At 40.4% G+C, this 19,560-nt stretch overlaps 1 protein-coding gene across 6 annotated transcripts in view; it reads right to left on the bottom strand.

Moving 5' to 3' along the window:
* Positions 1 to 19,560, bottom strand: part of NEK11 (NIMA related kinase 11) — a 172,227-nt gene that overhangs the window by 119,454 nt on the left and 33,213 nt on the right. For 2 of the 6 annotated variants that reach the window (XM_050938416.1, XM_050938417.1), the window contains exons 2-4: positions 15,856 to 16,021; positions 7,326 to 7,444; positions 1,361 to 1,425 (exon numbers count right to left, since the gene is read on the bottom strand). In XM_050938416.1, coding sequence (XP_050794373.1) covers positions 1,361 to 1,425; positions 7,326 to 7,444; positions 15,856 to 16,021 — 350 coding nt within the window. Of the gene's footprint in view, positions 1 to 1,360; positions 1,426 to 2,822; positions 3,013 to 3,844; positions 3,913 to 7,325; positions 7,445 to 9,106; positions 9,217 to 15,855; positions 16,022 to 19,560 lie in introns of those variants that run through there. The other 4 variants (XM_050938421.1, XM_050938418.1, XM_050938419.1 and 1 more) reach the window with 3 other exon arrangements.

Below are 19,560 nucleotides of genomic sequence, written 5' to 3'. Positions count from 1 at the left end.
GTAATGAGATAGAGAACTTTTCACTTCTGCACTGTTGATTCAAATGCAGCCCAAGCTAATAGTAAACAGAAGTTTTTTCCATCTTATGGCTGTCTGGTATATTATAAATTGATTTGACAGAGTGAGTCCTTTTACCCATGGATTAATGTCCATCCATCTCACAGAAAGCAGCACTAATAACTGGTAACATTGCTTATACTCTCAGCAGAGATGCTAAAGATTGAAAGGGTCTGGAGAATGAACTTTCTCTCCCCCATTGAGGTGATTCCTACAGTTCAAGGCCAAGGCATATTGTCTAGGCAGTGTGGAGAATTTTGCACTGCTGATGCCTATGCATGCTGTACCTTTTAAATAGAAGACTTTGACAACTAGTCACCATGGTGATGGGTGCAGTAAAAAATCAGAGATTAGTTTAGATCAAATTGCAACAATATCAGTCTGGAACCTTTCATTACCATAACATTCATATAAAAGAATGTTTAGAAGAAGTAAAAAAAAAATTACTAACGAATTTAACTAACAATTTGGCTGTGATTGACACAAACATACTGAGTATAAGAGTCAGTACACCTGTCCCTCTTACACAGGGGAATAAAACAGGTGCAGTGCATGAACATACGCATTTATACAGAAAAAGAAAGAACTGTTTTATAAGGGGGAAAAGTTATTGCTTTTGCAATTCTTTCACCAGAAAAGACTTTGAAAAGGAGCATTATTTTATTAATGTTAATATTGTGCAATGTTTGAAAATAAGACAACTGCATATTGTAAAAATAAGAGTCCAGAGTTTAATCAGTTCTAGTGTCTTGACAAGACTTGGCAATATGTTCCTATAAATATTTCATTTTGAAACAATAAAGAACCAGTTTAGATAAAGATTAATAAATCTAGGGTGTAATGGTTGGAAAAGCTATTATAAATACCAATAACTATAAGAAAAGGCTGGAGATTAAATTATATGCACATTTTAATTATCCATATTGAATGTTCATAAGGAGACATAAAATGATTTTACAAAAAAAACTTGCAATGATTTTTAAAACATGGAGAAAAATCAATTTGTCATGAATCTTCTATAGAAAAGATATACACTGTTTCCCAAGTCTAGATCAAGTTCAAAATAAAATAATGCCTTAAGATATTCTTTTGTTTTCAAATGCTCGTGCATGAAAAGTTGACATCCCCTAGTTAAAAAGCCATTCACAAAACTATTACCACAGTTTTAGAACTAAACCACAAAAAAGATACACTGTATTAGACACCTCTAGATACCATCTAATTTAAATCTACGTATTTATAACATCTGTGATGGAATTTTCTATAGTACTAAAAGTCATTTAAGAAAGTAAGGAAATCTTACCAATTTTAAGAAGGTTATTTTTCAAAAAAATATTCTTGGCTTTTAAATCCCTGTGAAGTATTCGCCTGAAACACAGAGGGGAATTCAGTTTCATCTGATTTGGAGAAATTATAGTCAAATACACTAACCCAGCCACTTCCTTCATTAGACCCGTGTTACTAAAGGTCAGCCTAGCAGACTAGGACCCAATCCTGCAACTCACAATACATAGGCACATCCCTGTACCTGCACCTGGCTCCATTGCCTTCAGTGGGCTCCTTTTGGTGGAGAAACGCATCCATGTGCAGTTATTTGCAGGATTAGGAACTAGATACTTAGCATAAAACAAATGAATGCAGGTATCATAGTTCGAGACTAGCACTCAGTCCTTTGATGTAAGGAATTAGGTGAGCTGCAGAGGTAACATATTCAGCCATTGATGGAAGGGAACAAAACCTGTTGCTCTTTTTACCCATCTGGTTGCTCTTAAAGGAGCTATGTTCGGTCATCTGCCAGAAGGATAATCCTCATCATGAGATACTTCAGAACAGAGGAATTAAAAAGTGGGGGATCCTCAAAGATCTGAGAACCTCCTCTCAGGGAAAAAAAGTGTTATTTGAAAAAAACAAAATATATTTATCATTTTCTCTCTCTTTCCCATCAGTTTTAACTAACGTGTTCCTCAGGGATTCACATGACACCATAAGAACATAAGAATGGCCGTACTGGGTCAGACCAAAGGTCCATCCAGCCCAGTATCTGTCTAATGACAATGGCCAATGCCAGATGCCCCAGAGGAAGTGAACCTAACAGGTAATGATAAAGTGATCTCTCTCCTGCCATCCATCACCACCCTCTGACAAACAGAGGCTAGGGACACCATTCCTTACCCATCCTGGCTAATAGCCATTAATAGACTTAACCTCCATTAATTTATCCAGTTCTCTTTTAAACCCTGTTATAGTCCTCGCCTTCACAACCTCCTCAGGTAAGGAGTTCTACAAGTTGACTGTGCACTGTGTGAAGAAGAACTTCCTTTTATTTGTTTTAAACCTGCTGCCTATTAATTTCATTTGGTGGCCCCTATTTCTTATATTATGAGAACAAGTAAATAACTTTTCCCTATTCACTTTTTCCACATCATTCATAATTTTATATACCTCTATCATATCCGCCCTTAGTCTCCTCTTTTCCAAGCTGAAAAGTCCTAGCCTCTTTAATTTCTCCTCATATGGGACCCGTTCCAAACCCCTAATCATTTTAGTTGCCCTTCTAAGCCATGAGTAGTGCTGTGTGTAACCATATTTTCTCAACTTCTTGAAATTTCTACCTATGACACCCTTATCTTCCTCCCCCCACCCAAATAAAAAATAATAATAATCACCATCATCTACATTATATACAAAGCACAGGCTCAAGGAATTTTTGTTAATTCTTCCCCCATAGGGCTCCCTCATATCCCACCATCCCATCTAGGTCTTACCATGCCCACTTGATTCCTGTGGTGTCAGTGGCATATGCAATGGTGTTCTTTCGGGCGATAATCTGCCCCCAAGTAGAATTAGAACAACAGTCTACAATACCTACACTTACTGGTATTGCATGTAGTCTCATTGAGATCAATTCTTCAACCATTTAGAATAGATAAAGAGAGCACCAGAGGCTCTAGAATCCTTAGGGGTGAGCAATAAAATCAAATATGGTAATTGACTACAGTTGTTGTTCAGCAATCTTCAAATATTGCCCTGTTTTTCCTGAAAATTTTAAAGTTTTCTGTACTGAAATACTGTAGTGATTTCTAAAATGTTTTCCATATTGAGAGAATAACTTCTTCTGATGCATCATTTAACTGAGCAATTTCGTCCACATCTCATGGGAAAGTAATGTTTTCATGAGATACAAAGGTAATCTCACAGAGTCCAATATATACTATTCACAAATAACTAACAATAAAATACAAAAAATAAATACCTAATAGAAGGCATTATTGTATACTTATAGACTGCAGATTGAAAAATGAGTCTTTATGCTTAGTGAAATATAAAGAAAAGATTTCAATAGTATTTTAATATTTAAACTACTTTTTCCAGTTCTTGTCATCAAAGATAATAGTTAACCAATTTGTTTCTATATGCATTAAGAGATGAGAATGAATTATCAATGGATTATGCAGTGGGTATTTACCAAGGTTTCTAAATAAACAGATGAAATACACTTATTATAGCAACTTTTTAAAGCAATATACATGCATTTGTCATGCATTAAATTAACAAGGAACATTACGCTATTTAAAGTGACATTCATCATTATATCACATATGTATACATATTTATTTTTATATAAAATGTCTCACTTTGTACAGATGGATACATTCTGTGGCTACTATTCATCACAAAGAAACTCTGAAGTAAACAACCGGTCACTGATTTCTGGGCAGAATTTGGATTCCAAAGTGTGGGTTTCAAATGTGGCTAAATTTAGTTGTTAAAAATGTTATAAAGTTACCTGTGCCGATGTACAATAGACTGTGCATTTGATCCTTACTTGTCATATAAAAGCACCATACTTCAAGGTGCAGTAGACAAAAACAATCTATTTTCATAGAAAAGTATGGAAGAACTTTTTGCAACATGCTCTGCTCATGCTGAATAAGGCTTCCTCTGCCATATGCTGCCAACTGAAACAGAGTGAAGTTTACTGCTGTGAAAATATGGAACTAATTTGAACAGTGTGTGAAGAACTATTTGTAGAGCTAAGTGGCTTCTGGCAAACTTGACTCCTGTGCAGTAGAAGGCAGAAAGACCAAAACAAGCAATCTAGGCTATGCCTCGTGCACTGTAGGATGGTAGTTGAAGGCCTATTTGTACCATTGGGGCTACTATGCTAAAATCATTCCATTTTGAAACTGCTCTAGTGGAAATTACCAAGGTGAAGGACCACATAGTGATTAGTTTTACTCAAAAGAAGTCTCAACAATGGTGTGATTGGCTGGATGCTGTTAGGTGCAATTTTGTGTGTGGACATGGGATGTGTTCAAAGTGCTAGAGCAAGTGGTGGTTAGCATGCTAACTTTCTCTAACCTAAACAAGCACGCAGTCCATTATTTCTCTCTTCTGTTATACTAATGATAGATGAGAAGTGCATCCATTTATTCTAGACAATTTAGCTGTCAAGTTCAAATCCAAAAAACTTCCAATTATGTAAAATACACAGTAGGTGGTGTGGTCACCATGAGATAATCATACCCTTTGAGATTTATGAAGCACAAGAAAAAGATGAACATTTCTAATCTTGCTAATCTGAACTGTCATTGCAAAAATCCTTCCAGGTAGCAAAAACATCTTATTTTGAAAATAGAATTTTTAAATACTGAACCAGTAGTTTCAGCTAAGCTGTAGACACATGCTCAGCTATGTGGATAGATGTATGCAATTTAAATACTCCTGAGCAAAAGTTCTCCTTCACACAATCCAAGGAATTTTTTTTATTATGATATATAATTGTTTATCAATACTCATGTTTTCCAGTTTTAGGTCCATGTTGTCTTCGCACTAGAACTGGAAATGATTAAAAGCATGTGCTATAATTTTTCCATATTGTCAGAGAAGAAATCAATATAATTATATAAATAGAGGCTGGCAATTATATTTTTTGTACCTAGAATGGATGCCTGTTATAGACTTATTAAAAAGTCCACATATTTACATACTTGCTATTGTTTGGCTCTGATAATTTTTATGATGCATGATAATATCAGAAAGGTACAGAATATTTTTTTAATGTGCATCTATATACAGATATATGATGCATTAAAAGGAATGTAAATAAAAATTGTCAAAACTACCTGAGTGTGGTTGGGGAAGTGCCATTAAACAGTGATGGCTCAAAGAGAGAAAATAAAAAGCTATTCAAAACACAAATTGTTGCTGCCACTGGAGAATTAAACTGAACTTCTCAGGAAGCCCAGTAGTTTAATACATTTATTTACCAAGGGAGGTTTATTTACCGGAGAGAGTTCTAAAGATTTATTTGTAGACCTAGACCAAGTGGAAGACAAGAAAAATACAGTACAAGGAGAAAGTGGATAAAAGGCTCTGGGGCGGGGGTAGGGGGACCTGAGATACAGAAGGCATAGAGAGATGAAAGTCTCAGGGGAAAGACAGAAGTTAAGAGCCTGGGACAGCGAAGCTTTTTCAGTCTCACTTTATTACATAGTGTATCCCCTTATTTAATATGTATATATTTAAGTAAGGGTTTCACACAAAGCTGTCTTTCTAGGATATGATCATTCCTAATGCCTAATTCCCCAACTGGAGTTTGAAATAGAAAATTAGTAGTTTAATTAGATTTTGAGGTTTTTCATTTCAATCCTATTCCTCATTTTCTGTCTGAGGCAAATGCTGGGAAAGCACTCCTTGGATAATCTGAAAGGCAGCACTCAAAGTAGAGACCTCTATCCATCACGCTCTCATCAACATAGTCTGTAGTTGTATAGGCAAAGGTATCAGCTTCTGCTAAAATACTGCCTGCACAGCCGGAGGATTCTTATCCCTAAAAGACTGGCATGGGTCCAAGTCTTTGAGTATGGGAGGATGAAATATGCTGGGGTTTGGGAGAGTTGAGTTAGCTATATAGGATTTTATATCAAGCTCATCACCATGGTATTTTAGTGTTGCCAAAAGCCACAAACAACTTTGATGAAAAAGAGAGAAAAAGAGAAGATTCTGAAAGTTAGGCTCCCTGCTCTAGAACTTCTGAAAAGCCACTAAGCAAGGAGTCTTTCATCCCCTGTCTGCTCTCCTAGAGTTTAATCCTGCAAAGTGCTGAGCATGCTGGTCCTGATCCAGCAAAGCACTTTAGCCCATGCTTAACTTTAAGTATGTGAGGAGTCCCATCTAGGTCAAATTTGACCCATGTAGTGAAATGTGAAAAAGTGGATTAGATAAGCTACCTAAGTAGTGTCCAGTTCATTGGTAGGATTATTTGCACCACCAGGGTTAATATGCCAGAAATCACTGTCCATATTGGGACTACATTAGTGGAGACTGGCTGGGTAGAACATCTAATCCAAACAGTAGTTCAACTGTCTGCACGTTGCTGGGAGCAATTGTGTGTGGACATGAAGGTGGACGGGTGTAACAGATGTGCTGGTGGGACCAACCAGTGATCAGCTTGCCAAATTTATCTAGCCTAGACAGCCATTCAGTCTTAGAGTGGAATCATTATTTCTCTCTTCATATCTCTACATTAGAGAAGAATAAGTAGACCTTGTAAGTAGATTTGAAATAAATAACCTGTGGAGCTTTGTGGAATGACTAATTTATTTCCTCTGGTCTTATGGATCTTACATTATTAGTTATAAAAATATGATCATCGCTTAGAGATTCGAAACATAATTGCCTGAGTTACCTGCCGTATTTTTTTAGGTTAAGTCATTGATGTACTGATGAAAGTAGTAAGTGCCCTCAAACACATATCCAAAATGAGGAACATTAGGCCAAATTTATTCCTAAGGTAACTTTATTGATATTAATGAAGTTGTTCCAGAAATAAATTTTACTCTTTATGTTTAAGAGGTGTTCTCTCTCTTATAAGGCTGAATATTTGTTTTAGTCACAAGATTTGATTAACGGTTTTGATCCTACTCTATATTCTCAAGACTGTCATCTGGATCTTAGAAAATAAAGGTCTGCAAATGATGACTACTGCTGAAAGAGGGTTATCATAATATTGCTAGACAATAGGTTGTAATAGAAGTACAGGTATTGAAGGGTTGGACCCTTCAAAAAGGCACTGTTCTTGTTATGTGGTTTTTCAATCACCACGTTACACGTATACTAATTCAAAATGGGTGTACAGGGTTTTCTATATATAAGAAAATAATCAGCAGGGTTTTATTTCCATTTGAACATTTGTAATTAGCCAATACAAGTCTGCTCTGTCATATCACACCTAACTGCTCTCATATTAAAGTAAATTACTGTACCTTTCATGCATATAGTTGACTCCAAGCAACAATTGTATAAACCATTCTATTATCTGGCTTTCAGTGAATATTTTCCCGGCTTCTTTGTATTCCTGAATTTTGCAGTCTAGATCTCGACCCTGAAACATTGGAAGATGTTTCAGAGTTATAAACATTTAGAGTTATAAACATTTCTTCTTATGCCAAAAAAAAAAGAGAAAAGTCTCAGTTGTTATCCAATACCCACAGGCATATTGGGTATATGACACACCCTTTAATTCTAATGCTGATCTTTACCAATATAGCTTTCTAAAAATTCTGTTTAATACAATTTTTCAAAATACATGCAGCCTAAAAGGAAAATAATCTTCTAATTAGAGATATCAAAGACCATGAGTCTTTGGATTAAGCTTAGAGGCAAGAGCAACATGGGTGATGTTGTGGTGGGCATCTGCTATAGACCACCCGACCAGGAGGATGAGGTAGACAAGGCTTTCTTCGGACAACTAACAGATGTTTCCAGATCACAGGCCCTGGTTCTCATGGGGGACTTCAATCACTCTGACATCTGTAGGAAGAGCAATACAGCAGTACACAGACAATCCCGGAAGATTTTGAAGAGTGTTGGGGACAACTTCCTGGTGCAAGTGCTGAAGGAACCAACTAGGGGCCATGATCCTCTTGACTGGCGCTCACAAACAGGGAAGCAGGGCCGGCTCTAGGCACCAACATTCCAAGCATGTGCTTGGGGCAGCCCTCTTCAAATGGCGCCACTCTGGCTCTTATTTTTTTAATTTTTGCTTCGGCAGCGGCACTCCACCCCCCCCCCTTTTTTGGTTGCCTTAGGGCAGCAAAAAACCCAGAGCTGGCCCTGCACGGAAGAATTGGTAGGGAAAGTAGAAGTGGGTGGCAACCTGGGCAGCAGTGACCATGAGATGGTCGAGTTCAGGATCCTGGCAAAAGGAAGAAAGGGGAGGCAGCAGAATACGGACTCTGGAATTCAGAAAAGCAGACTTTGACTCTGCCACGGAACTGATGGGCAGGATCCCCTGAGAGGCTAATATGAGGGGGAAAGGAGTCCAGGAGAGATGCCTGTATTTTAAAGAAGCCTTATTGAGGGGACAGAAACAAACCATCCCGATGCACAGAAAGAACAGCAAATATGGCAGGTGACCAGCTTGGGTTAACAGAGACATCTTCGGTGAGCTTCAACACAAAAAAGGAAGCTTACAAGAAGTGGGAACTTAGACAGATCACTAAGGAGGAGTATAAAGATATTGCTCAAGCATGCAGGGATGTATCAGGAAGGTCAAAGCACAATTGAGTTGCAGCTAGGGTGAAGAGTAACAAGAAGGGTTTCTATGAGTATGTTAGCAAGAAGGTGGTCAGGGAAAGTGTGGGACCCTTACCGAATGGGAGAGGCAACCTACTGACAGATGATGTGGAAAAAGCTGAAGTACTCAATGCTTTTTTTGCCTCGGTCTTCATAGACAAGGTCAGCTCCCAGACTTTTGCACTGGGCAGCACAGTGTGGGGAGGAGGTGAGCAGCCCTCAGTGGTGAAAGAACAAGTTAAAGTTATTTAGAAAATCTGGACGTGCACAAGTCCATAGGGCTGGATCTAATGCATCCGAGGATGCAGAGAGAGTCGGCTGATGCGATTGCAAAGCCATTGGCCATTATCTTTGAAAACTCGTGGCGAGTGAGGGAGGTCCTGGATGATTGGAAAACGGAAAATATAGTACATATCTTTTAAAAAGGGAAGAAAGAGAATCCAGGGGACTACAGATGAGTCAGTCTCACCTCAGGCCCTGGAAAAATCATGGAGCAGGTCCTCAAGGAATCCATTTTGAAGCACTTGGAGGAGAGCAAGGTGATCAGGAACAATCAACATGGATTCACCAAGGGCAAATCATGCCTGACCAATCTGATTGCCTTCTATGATGAGATAACTGGCTCTGTGGATACGGGGAAAGCGATGAACATGATATATCTTGACTTGAGCAAAGCTTTTGATACGGTCTCCCGCAGTATTCTTGTTAGCAAATTAAAAAAAGTATGTATTGGATGAATGAACTATAAGGTGGATAGAAAGCTGGCTAGATTGTTGGGCTCAACAGGTAGTGATCAATGACTCAATGTCTAGTTGGCAGCCACTATCAAGCAGAGTGCTCCAGGGGTAGGTCCTAGGGCTGGTTTTGTTCAACATCTTCATCAATTATCTGAATGATGGGATGGATTGCACCCTCTGCAAGTTCGCAGATGACACTAAGCTTGGAGGAGAGGTAGATATGCTGGAGCAGGGGTAGGCAACTTATGGCACATGTGCCAAAGGCGGCACGCAAGCTGATTTTCAGTGGCACTCACACTGCCTGGGTCCTGGCCACCGGCCATCTGCATTTTAATTTAATTTTAAATGAAGCTTCTTAAACATTTTTAAAACCCTATTTACTTAATATACAACAATAGTTTAGCTATATATTATAGACGTATAGAAAGAGACCTTCTAAAAACATTAAAACGTATAGCTGGCACGTGAAACCTTAAACTAGAGTGAATAAAGGAAGACTCGGCACACCACTTCTGAAAGGTTGCCGTCCTCTGTGCTGGAGAGTAGGGATAAAGTCCAGAGTGACTTAGACAAATTGGAAGATTTGAATTATGCAATTATCTTGAATTATGCAATTTCTCCTCTCCAAACCTTTCCCTCCCAGTGTGCTTGACATTCTGGGCCAAAAGAAATCTGATGAGGTTCATCCAGGTTCAACAAGGACAAGTGCAGAGTCCTGCACTTAGGATGGAAGAATCCCATGCACTGCTACAGGCTGGGGACCGACTGGCTAAGTAGCAGTTCTGCAGAAAAGGACCTGGGGATTACAGTGGATGAGAAGCTAGATATGAATCAACAGCATGCCCTTGTTGCCAAGAAGGCTAACAGCATATTGGACTGCATTAGTAGCACGGCCAGCTCCAGGCCCCAGCACGCCAAGCGCGTGCTTGGGGCGGCATGCCGTGGGGGGCGCTCTGCCGGTTGCCGGGAGGGCAGCAGGCGGCTCCAGTGGACCTCCCACAGGCGTGCCTGCGGAGGGTCCACTGGTCCCACAACTCCAGTGGAGCATCCGCAGGCATGCCTGCGGGAGGTCCACCGGAGCTGTGGGACCAGCGGACCCTCCGCAGCCACAGGACCAGCGAGCGGCAGAGCGCCCCCTGCGGTGTGCTGTCGTGCTTGGGGCGGCGAAATGGCTAGAGCCGGCCCTGATTATTAGAAGCACTGCCAGCAGATCAAGGGAAGTGATTATTCCCCTCTATTCGGCACTGGTGAGGCCATATCTGGAGTACTGCATCCAATTTTGGGCCTACCCCCAACAGAAAGGGTATGGACAAATTGGAGAGAGTCCAGCAGAGGGCAACGAAAATGATTAGGAGGCTGAGACACATAGGAGGAGAGCACAGGCGCTGACTTTCCAAAGTGCCAGGGGGTGCTCAACCCCTGGCTCTGCCCCAGGTTCCGCCCCCACTCCACCCATTCCCAAGGCCCCACTCCCACCCTGCCTCTTCAGGCCCCTGCTCCATCTCTGCGCCACCTCTTTCTGCCCACTTCCGCCCCCTCCCCCAGGCACACCGCCTCCTTGCTCCTCCCCACCAAGCTTCCTGCACGCCGCAAAACAGCTGATCGTGGTGGGTGGGAGGCTCTGATTCATATGGCCTGCCAGCAGGCAGGAGGCACTGGGGGGGTGAGGATCAGCTAATAGGGAGGCTGCTGGTGGGTGCTCAGCACCCACCATTTTTTCCCCGTGGGTGCTCCAGCCTTGGAGCACCCACAGAGTTGACACTTATGGAGGAGAGGTAGACAAAACTGGGCTTATTTAGTCTGCAGAAGGGAAGAGTGAGGAGGGATTTGATAGCAGCCTTCAACTACCTGAAGGAGGGTTCCAAAGAGGATGGAGCTAGGCTGTTCTCAGTGGTGGCAGATGACAGAACAAGGAGTAATGGTCTCAAGTTGCAGTGTGGAAGGTCTAGGTTGGATATTAGGAAAAACTATTTCACTAGGAGGGTGGTGAAGCACTGGAATGGATTAACTAGTGAGGTTTTCAAGGCCTGGCTTGAGAAAGCCCTGGCTGGGATGATGTAGTTGGGGTTGGTCCTGCCTTGAGCAGGAGGTTGGACTAGATGACTTCCTGAGGTTTCTTCCAATCCTAATCTTCTATTACTCAAAATTTCAGTATTTACATTTATCATTCAACTATTCTGGAAAAATAGCTATGGTCAAAAATTAGGGGTTGTCCATTCTAACCAGGGATAATTGTCACAAATTCCTTCTGTTCATATAATTCTATTTCATTGTCAATCTACACCTTTGCAATCAATTTATAAGATACATAGATCTTTGCCTACACCATAGCTACTTTAATTGCAAGTATTGGGTGGAGATTACAATGAGATACTAGAGGAAAATAGACAGTGCTTCATTCTTATTCCACAGTGGTGATTAAGAATATAGATAATTGAATGTTACAAGTCAGATGGTTATCTTGAATTATGCAATTTCTCCTCTCTAGTCAAAATCTTGAGGATCTCTTTGGTATTCCCTGTTTTTCCCAAGCCCCCAAAACTTGATGCTGCAGCCACAATCACTCCAGGCAAAGCAGATCACCCTCCTTTTGTATCACTCCAATCCAGCTCCCACAAGCTTCCCCGGGAATGGCAGTCATTTAGCCTACAACAGTAGTGTCCAAACTTGTAGTCCTTGAGGTTCTAAATTGTGGCCTGCAAGAGCCACTGTGTTAAGAATATTTGCATTTGATTAGGAATTGAAAATATATTCCCTAACTATGTCCTGCAGTTTTAAAACTGATGTGAGTCAACCGATTCACAACATGAGGAGGTAGAATCCCTGCCTCCCATGTAGCCCCAAAAGCAGCTCTGCTGTGAGCTGGGAGGAGCACTGAACACCAGGGCTGCCCAGAGGATTCAGAGGGCCTGGGGCAAAGCAACTTCAGGGGCCCCTTCCATTAAAAAAAAGTTGCAATACTAGAGAATACTAAATTCTCGTGGGGGCCCCTGCAGGGCCTGGGACAAATTGCCCCACTTGCCCCCTCACCCCCTCTGGGCAGCCCTGCTGAACACCTGCTGTCCCTTTGCTGTTCCAGCTGCTCAGCAGCTTCCCTGGTGGCACCTGCTATCTAGCTGGGGAGGTAAGAGATAGTAGTACTAGTTTCTCCGTTACCTGTTTCTCCACAGGGTAGCTAGATGGGCTCTGCCTGAGCTTAGTGTTGTACCTAGAAAAGGATAGTTCACTTATCCCATGGAGCCACCCAGACTAGTCCAGAAAAGGGAGAAAAGAAGCTCAGAACTCACAACCAGTGACAGCTCCTTGATTCCCTACCCCACTCCAAAGTGCCTGTTCTAACTTGTACCAGCTGGTTATGGTCCCAAAAGGACCATACACCTGACAGGGATTACCACAGTGGACTGTGCTCCAGCCACTCCTCCTCCCTGTTCTAACATAACCCTTCCCACCAATATGTCTCTACATCAGGGAAAGCATAGGAGCTGAGGAGTTCCATACCTATTGGGTACTCATCCATGTTGGGGGACTCCAGGCAGGAGGCTTGTACGTGGTTTCTACTCCCTATGTGTGGTCTGAGCAATGCATAGTGAGCGGAAGTGGGCACAGAATCAGCTCTACAGTGCTGATTGCGGCCCTCAACCATTTTGAAATAATGTTCAGCCCTCACCCTTAAAAGATTGGCTCCAATGACCTACAAATTGTTCTAAGCTTGATTCTGTGGAAAAGGTAAGTACCTTAAGAAAAAATACTCAAGAAAAACAAGTCTGAAATGTTGTTGCCAGGAAACCCTGAAAAAGTTCACTCTTCCTATTTTGTGTTTGGGAAGGTCAGTATATTAATGTTCAGGAGAGAAGGAAATAAAGTGAAGGACAAGGAAGATGTCACGCTACTTCAGACATTTAAATTTCATGAATATTGTATAACATGCAGTTATAACTATTTTGAAACGGGATTTACTTTTTTGATTGATAACATGAACAGGCATTCGTGACTACAGTTGCTAATTATCCTTAGGGAATGTGTATTTCAGGCTGAACTGAAACTACACTGAAGAAAGGAAATGAGAAGTTATTCTTATTTTAAGAATGTAATGACTTATGTTTTACATTTCATTGTTGTATTAAAAAAATCATATGTCATTTAGGGGAATTAATCCATTATTGTTTTTAAGAATTATATTTCACTGATGTCCAGTTTTAGGCCACAAAATAGAATCAGAGGTTCATCTTGGTACTTTTGTTTGAAATCAGATTGACAGGACTGCTTTTATATTGCCTTAAAATATTTGAAATGGGTCACCCACCAGAGAAGTCTACAAAAACAAACCAGAACACACACACTTCTCTTCTATAATTGCGAGTGTTGTTAGCGCTGATGAAAAGTGCCAGACTGTTATTCACAGAACTGGCACAGCATCAGGCAGCTGCACAGGAGGCTTGCACTGCACTGTTCCATCAGCAAGGTTCAAAGCCACAGTAGTTTGGAGGAAATAGAACAAGGGGTAACTCATTTTCCCATGTTAACTTAATGCTTGGTCTTCCTTCTTAAACTGCCAGCTAGGGTACCAATTACTGCCAATTGTGGAAGTAGTTCTGGGCATTAGAAACTGGACATAGAACACAGTAAGCTTCCAAACACTCATCAGGTGGCAGCAAATTTTGCTCACCATTAATTTAGGCAGGATTTAAACAGACTAATTTTAGGTGAAAAGCTCTGTATGCCATTACATATAGAAAGATGTATCAGAACTAAGTACATATAGAAGTACATTTTCTGGTTTTCTAGTGCACATTAGAACAGCCTGAAGGCTGCTTTTGCTTGCCTAGGTTCCATATAACCTGAAGGGCATGTTACAGCAGCTGGTGATTGCCTGGGAGCAGGGGAGTCCCTGCCATGCCCTTTTCCCTCAGCCATTCTCACTATAGCCACTCTAGGGAAGGGCTGGGTATAGGAGCCATTATGCAGGCTCTACAGCATTAGAGGAAGAGAAAGGCCCTATTTTGGTGTGATGTGTCTGTGGTTAATTTGGCTTTAGGGCCACTTTGCACCAGCAGCACAGTAAAAAGTAGCCCTAACGCAAGAAAGAATCTAGGCCCTGGACTTTACTTTTCCCTAATTTCATACGTCAATTCCATGGGTATCTGACCATAATGAAATGCCCCGTCAAGTGTTATTTGCAACTTACCAGAGTCCTTTTGTAACACATGTTGGATTAACAGAGTGATAGTTATTCACTGTCTCACAACTTTGAAAAAATTATGTCGTTTCCAGAACAAACTTGAACAGTCCAACAATAAAAGAACAGTTAATTATTAAAGTTACTTTAAGGAATGAATTAATTTTTCATTCTATGGAATTTTATTTTCTTAATTGTTAAGACCAAATTTGGGTGCTTGCAACGATGTGATTTGCCAGCACAAAATCCATTTGTGATACTAGCCAGACAGTAACAGCCAAGTTATAGAAAAAAGTATCCAGGATAGCTGCACATTTTGAGTTGGATGGAAAATTTTTGAAGAATATTAAAAGGTTGGGCTTGGGTGGGCTTTTTTTTGTTTTTTTTTTTACAATTTCATATTAAAGCCTTACAATACATTTTATCTATGTCTTTCAGCCTGCTATGGACCACATGTGGGATTCACAAAAAATGGGAACAGAAGCTTAAAATGTTGTATGATTCACATCAGAATTTTGCACTTTCCATAAATTATTATAATAGAAGTGCAATAGCAAGTCTGTGTGAAGTAGAAATATAGTTGTATTTAAAAATACATCCTTTGTAACGGACAAGCAAGTTGTGCGTCTATCCTCACAGCCAAATGTCTCATTCAGGCCCCCAGTTTATACTCTGCTTTATACTACCATAGCATCCTCTCCACACTGGCCTCCCACATACAAACAAAACCCCGCTTTCAGTCCATGCAAATACTGCTACTAAACTCATTTTCCTTTCCTATTGGTTTGATCATGTAACTCCCCTCTTTGAATCCCTCCACTGGTTTCCTATCCAACATATCAAATTGAAGTTTTTTGTCACCACCTTTAAATGCTACATAACTCTGCCCCTTTCTATTTATCCTCTCTTAGCAAGTTTAATAATATCCTCCCCCATTCCCTCCACTCTGCCAGCACTCCTGGCTTCATCTGCCCATTTGTCAGACCTCCATGCCTTTTTCCATACAGCCCCCTACTCTATCCACATTTAAGTCCCCTCTTAAAGACCAACTTCTGTTACGCTGCCTACAGTGAATTAAACTGGCTTGCATTTAAATTACCTATTGTTATTCCCCTTCCCCTGATACCAGTCTACTCATTTTATCCTTAGTCTATGAGCGCCACAGATCAAGACCATCTAAATGTGCCTACTAAATAGCAGATGACACTGTAAATAAATAATGTTATGAATTAAGTCTTCTAAAAGGCCTATTTTGAGAAACACACTGCCTGTAATTTGTTCACAATAATTTACAAGAAGTCTTACCTCACAGTATTCAGTGATGATGCAGAAACTCTCTTGTTCCACAAAGCTTGCATAAAACTTGACAATGGCTGGGTGATCTAGCTTGGAGAGTAGTTGTGCTTCTAGATTTGCTTCAACTGTTTCATTGGGCTTGAGGTCTCCAACAGAGATTTCCTTCAGAACCTTTCTGGAAAAAAGATCCCTCAAGTTGATAAAAGCAGCAATATATAAAATCAAATAAAGCTTCAACCACAGTTATTGTTTCCTACCATGACATCTTAATACCAAACATTTAACTGGAATTAGTTTGATCTGGCTTTGCAATGTGAAGTGATCAGACTATATCAAGTAAATATAAAGACACTACAGTAAAATGCTGGCAAACATGCTAGATATAAAAATGGTCCAATACCATTGCACATGATCTCAGGTGTATTTGCAAAATAATATTTTTGCCAATCCAGCAATATTTAAGAAAATGCTTTTGCTCAGTAACTTATATTGTACTATTTTTTTCTTGACATACTTTCACTATTATGGCCTATCATATAATATCGAATGTACAGAGGAAAAAACAGATATTAGATTTTATAAACACTATTGAGAAGCAACATAAATTAGAGATTTAAACATTAAATAGGGAGTCACAAGATCTGGCTTGTATTCACAGTTCTGCTACTGCCTTGCTATGTGAGCGTAAGGAAGTCACTTTATCTTTTGTATGCCTCAGTCTTCCCATTTATGAAATCGGGATAATAATACGAACTAAAGACTGGGCAGGACCTGAACCCTGACAAACTAAGAAGTACAAATACTGACTACAGGGTTCGAAGCAAAACTCCACATTCAAAATTACCAAACTTTGGGGTCAAAGATTGGTTCTGGAGGACCTAAACTTCTCCAATCCTGCAAAATCAATGGAGCTATGCATGTATGTAAAGGGCTATGCATGTATGTATGCATGGCTGGATTTGGCACTCAGACCCATCTCTATCTACTTCCAGAGTGTTGTGAAACAATCAATTTTTGGAAAACATTTTGTGATGACAGGCACTATAGACGTGACTATTCCTCTTACTAGGATTTAAGAAAGAAATGTATGTGTATCAAACAAGGTGTGCATTTTCATACACTTGAACTAGGAACCAGAGAATATACAATGCTGATTTGTATCTGAAGAAGCCTTTTGAGCACATGGAGAAAATGACTGTATTTTATTAAAGCAAAATTATTAATTTCCAGCGACTTCTGAATAAATTAAAGGTATATTCCAAGCTGAAATTATGTCTTCATATTGTTTTTTAAAAATAATTTGCTGTTCACTGCTGCATGTTTGTAAAGTTGCAGTAGTTAAATATGACAGTAATAGAATTTTACAAAACTAGAGAAATTCACTTGCTCTGAGGAGTGAATGTAGTAAATCCCCATAATTGATTTTTTCCCCCCAAACAGAAACCATCAATTACTGAGTAACAATGCATGAATTTTCATGTAAACTTACCTAAGCCCTGTCTGGCAGCCTGATGATAAAACATGCAATCTGATTTGCCTACATCTCCTCAAACTAATTCTGTGCTATTAAGACAGGTAATATCTACTGCAATCTTCTCATCTTAAGTTGACATCAAGACATTATTACTTCTGTCACACAGATCATGTCACGGAACTGACAAACAGAATGAGTCTTCATTAAATATCACTTAATACATGATCCTTAAATGCCAAGGACAGCAATAAAAACCTGACATGTCAAGGTAACTTGTCACCTTAGGCACTCAGTGATTTTGATGCTGCCATTAACTGTCAGACAACTGGCAGATGTTTATCTTATTAAAATTCAGCCACAGAGCAGCAAATCAAGAAGCTGTACTTTTATAAATGAGCTACTGGTTTACTACTATACAATGCTAATTCAGATCCAGAATTGGCAACTTGCTTGCATTTGGGAAACAAAATTTTGTAAAGCAATCAAGATTAAATTTACTTATACTATAAGTATGTGTGGGTAGATACACACACACACACATTTTATATACATATAAAATGTTTGATTTTTCTATGTTTAATATAAAAAAGACACTTGGAGATACTTTCTGCAAAGCAGCCTTTTTGAATTGGTAATAAAGTGTCAAGGAAATTAGCTCAAACTCATCAGGATTCTGGTAAAGAAAACAGATGACAGTCTCGAGGAATAACGTTTAATTTCTTTTTAACAATCAGAAAAGAAACAACAAGAAATGGTAAATAAATCAGCTCTAAACAGTGGCCTGGCCTACATTAAACATACTAGTTAGAGTTACTGTGCATAAAGTGTATTATACAGGGAAGGCATATATCATGAGCATATAGTTCTATCTCTAGTTAAGCTTGCCCAACTTTCCATTATAAAACACACTCTGTTCAGTTGTTTGTTACTTTGCCAGTCTAACATTTTGGGCTGACATTTTCAATGCCAGCTGTCTGCCTCAGGCTGAATTTTTTAGAAAGTTTTGGCAAAAAGAATGGAGCAATTTCCAAGAACAAGGACAGGGGGAAATATACTGTATTCTATATGTTATCAAAATTATTAGAATTGCATTTTAAGAGGCTCTAGCACCTTCATACTTTGACGTAAAATTTGGCAGGGGAGACAGAATGGCACCAAGAATGTGTGATTGATCATGTTCCTGTGAAAAACTATGCAAATTTGACCAAGTTATAAGCCTCTGAAAAAAATCACAGTTTGCACATGCCCAGTAGAGTCCTGTTAGAGTTTGACAGCTAAACTCTACCTGCTAATGAGCATGCCCCATTCCAGAGTGTAGAAACTGAGCAGGATGTTCCCTGCAATTGCGGCCCCTGTGGAGCAGGGCACTGGAATCAAGAGCTGGGACACTGTCTCTCCTGTGCTCTCATTGTTCCTGCTGCTGGTTCTTATGCAAATTGGAGGAGTGCAAACTGCCTAACTGGAATGCAGAGGGGACAAGAGTCAGACCTGAGGGTGATAGTGAAGGGTGTAGACTGGGACTCCCATTTTAGAAAGAGTTAAACCAACCATATAGTTTAGCCTAAACTTTTTGAGATGCAGTGTAGCTAAATGGATAAGCTTTGGTTCCGCAACAGTAACAACCTAAATACTATTCCCTGCCAGAGGTGGTGTTTTGCAACTAAGATCCTCAGTTGTATGATCTGTAAAATGGGGGAAAATAATACTTGCCTTATTCCTAAGATAGGCATATAAGGGCTTGCTCAATAATGACTGTGAAGAAAATAGAAAATTATTAAAACCAGTCCATGAAAGAAGGAAGACTTGAACTTGTAGTCATCTGGTTCCCAGCCCAGTGCTTATCCCTCTAACCAAAGATTATTTTGATGGGCAAAATCAGAGGTGGATTTACAATGAAACACAGGGTGCCCTGGCACTGAGCCTGGCAACGACAGGGGACCCCAGAGCCAGGAAGCTGTGGGGGCAGAAGTTTGGTCCTGCCAGCTCCTGGGGCTCCTGCTGCAGGCTCCGCCCGCACCCACAGACAGCCAAGCTCCCCCCTTCCCTGCCTCCTCCCCCAAGCATGCCATGTTCCCACCCCTCCCACTCCCTCTCAGCGCTGCCCCCGCTGCCGAACAGCTGTTTGCTGGCACTCAGGTCGCTCCAGGAGGGAGGTAAATGAGTGGGGCCACAGCACGCTCAGGGAAGGAGGCGGAGAAGAGGTGGGGGCAGGGCGGAGCAAAGGTGTGGCCCCCTCACTC

The sequence above is a fragment of the Gopherus flavomarginatus genome, chromosome 2 (assembly GCF_025201925.1).
Source record: "Gopherus flavomarginatus isolate rGopFla2 chromosome 2, rGopFla2.mat.asm, whole genome shotgun sequence".
NCBI classification, from domain to species: Eukaryota; Metazoa; Chordata; order Testudines; family Testudinidae; genus Gopherus; species Gopherus flavomarginatus.
The sequence above is the reverse complement of the archived record's forward strand: the minus strand, read 5'-3'. Positions and strand labels throughout refer to the sequence as shown.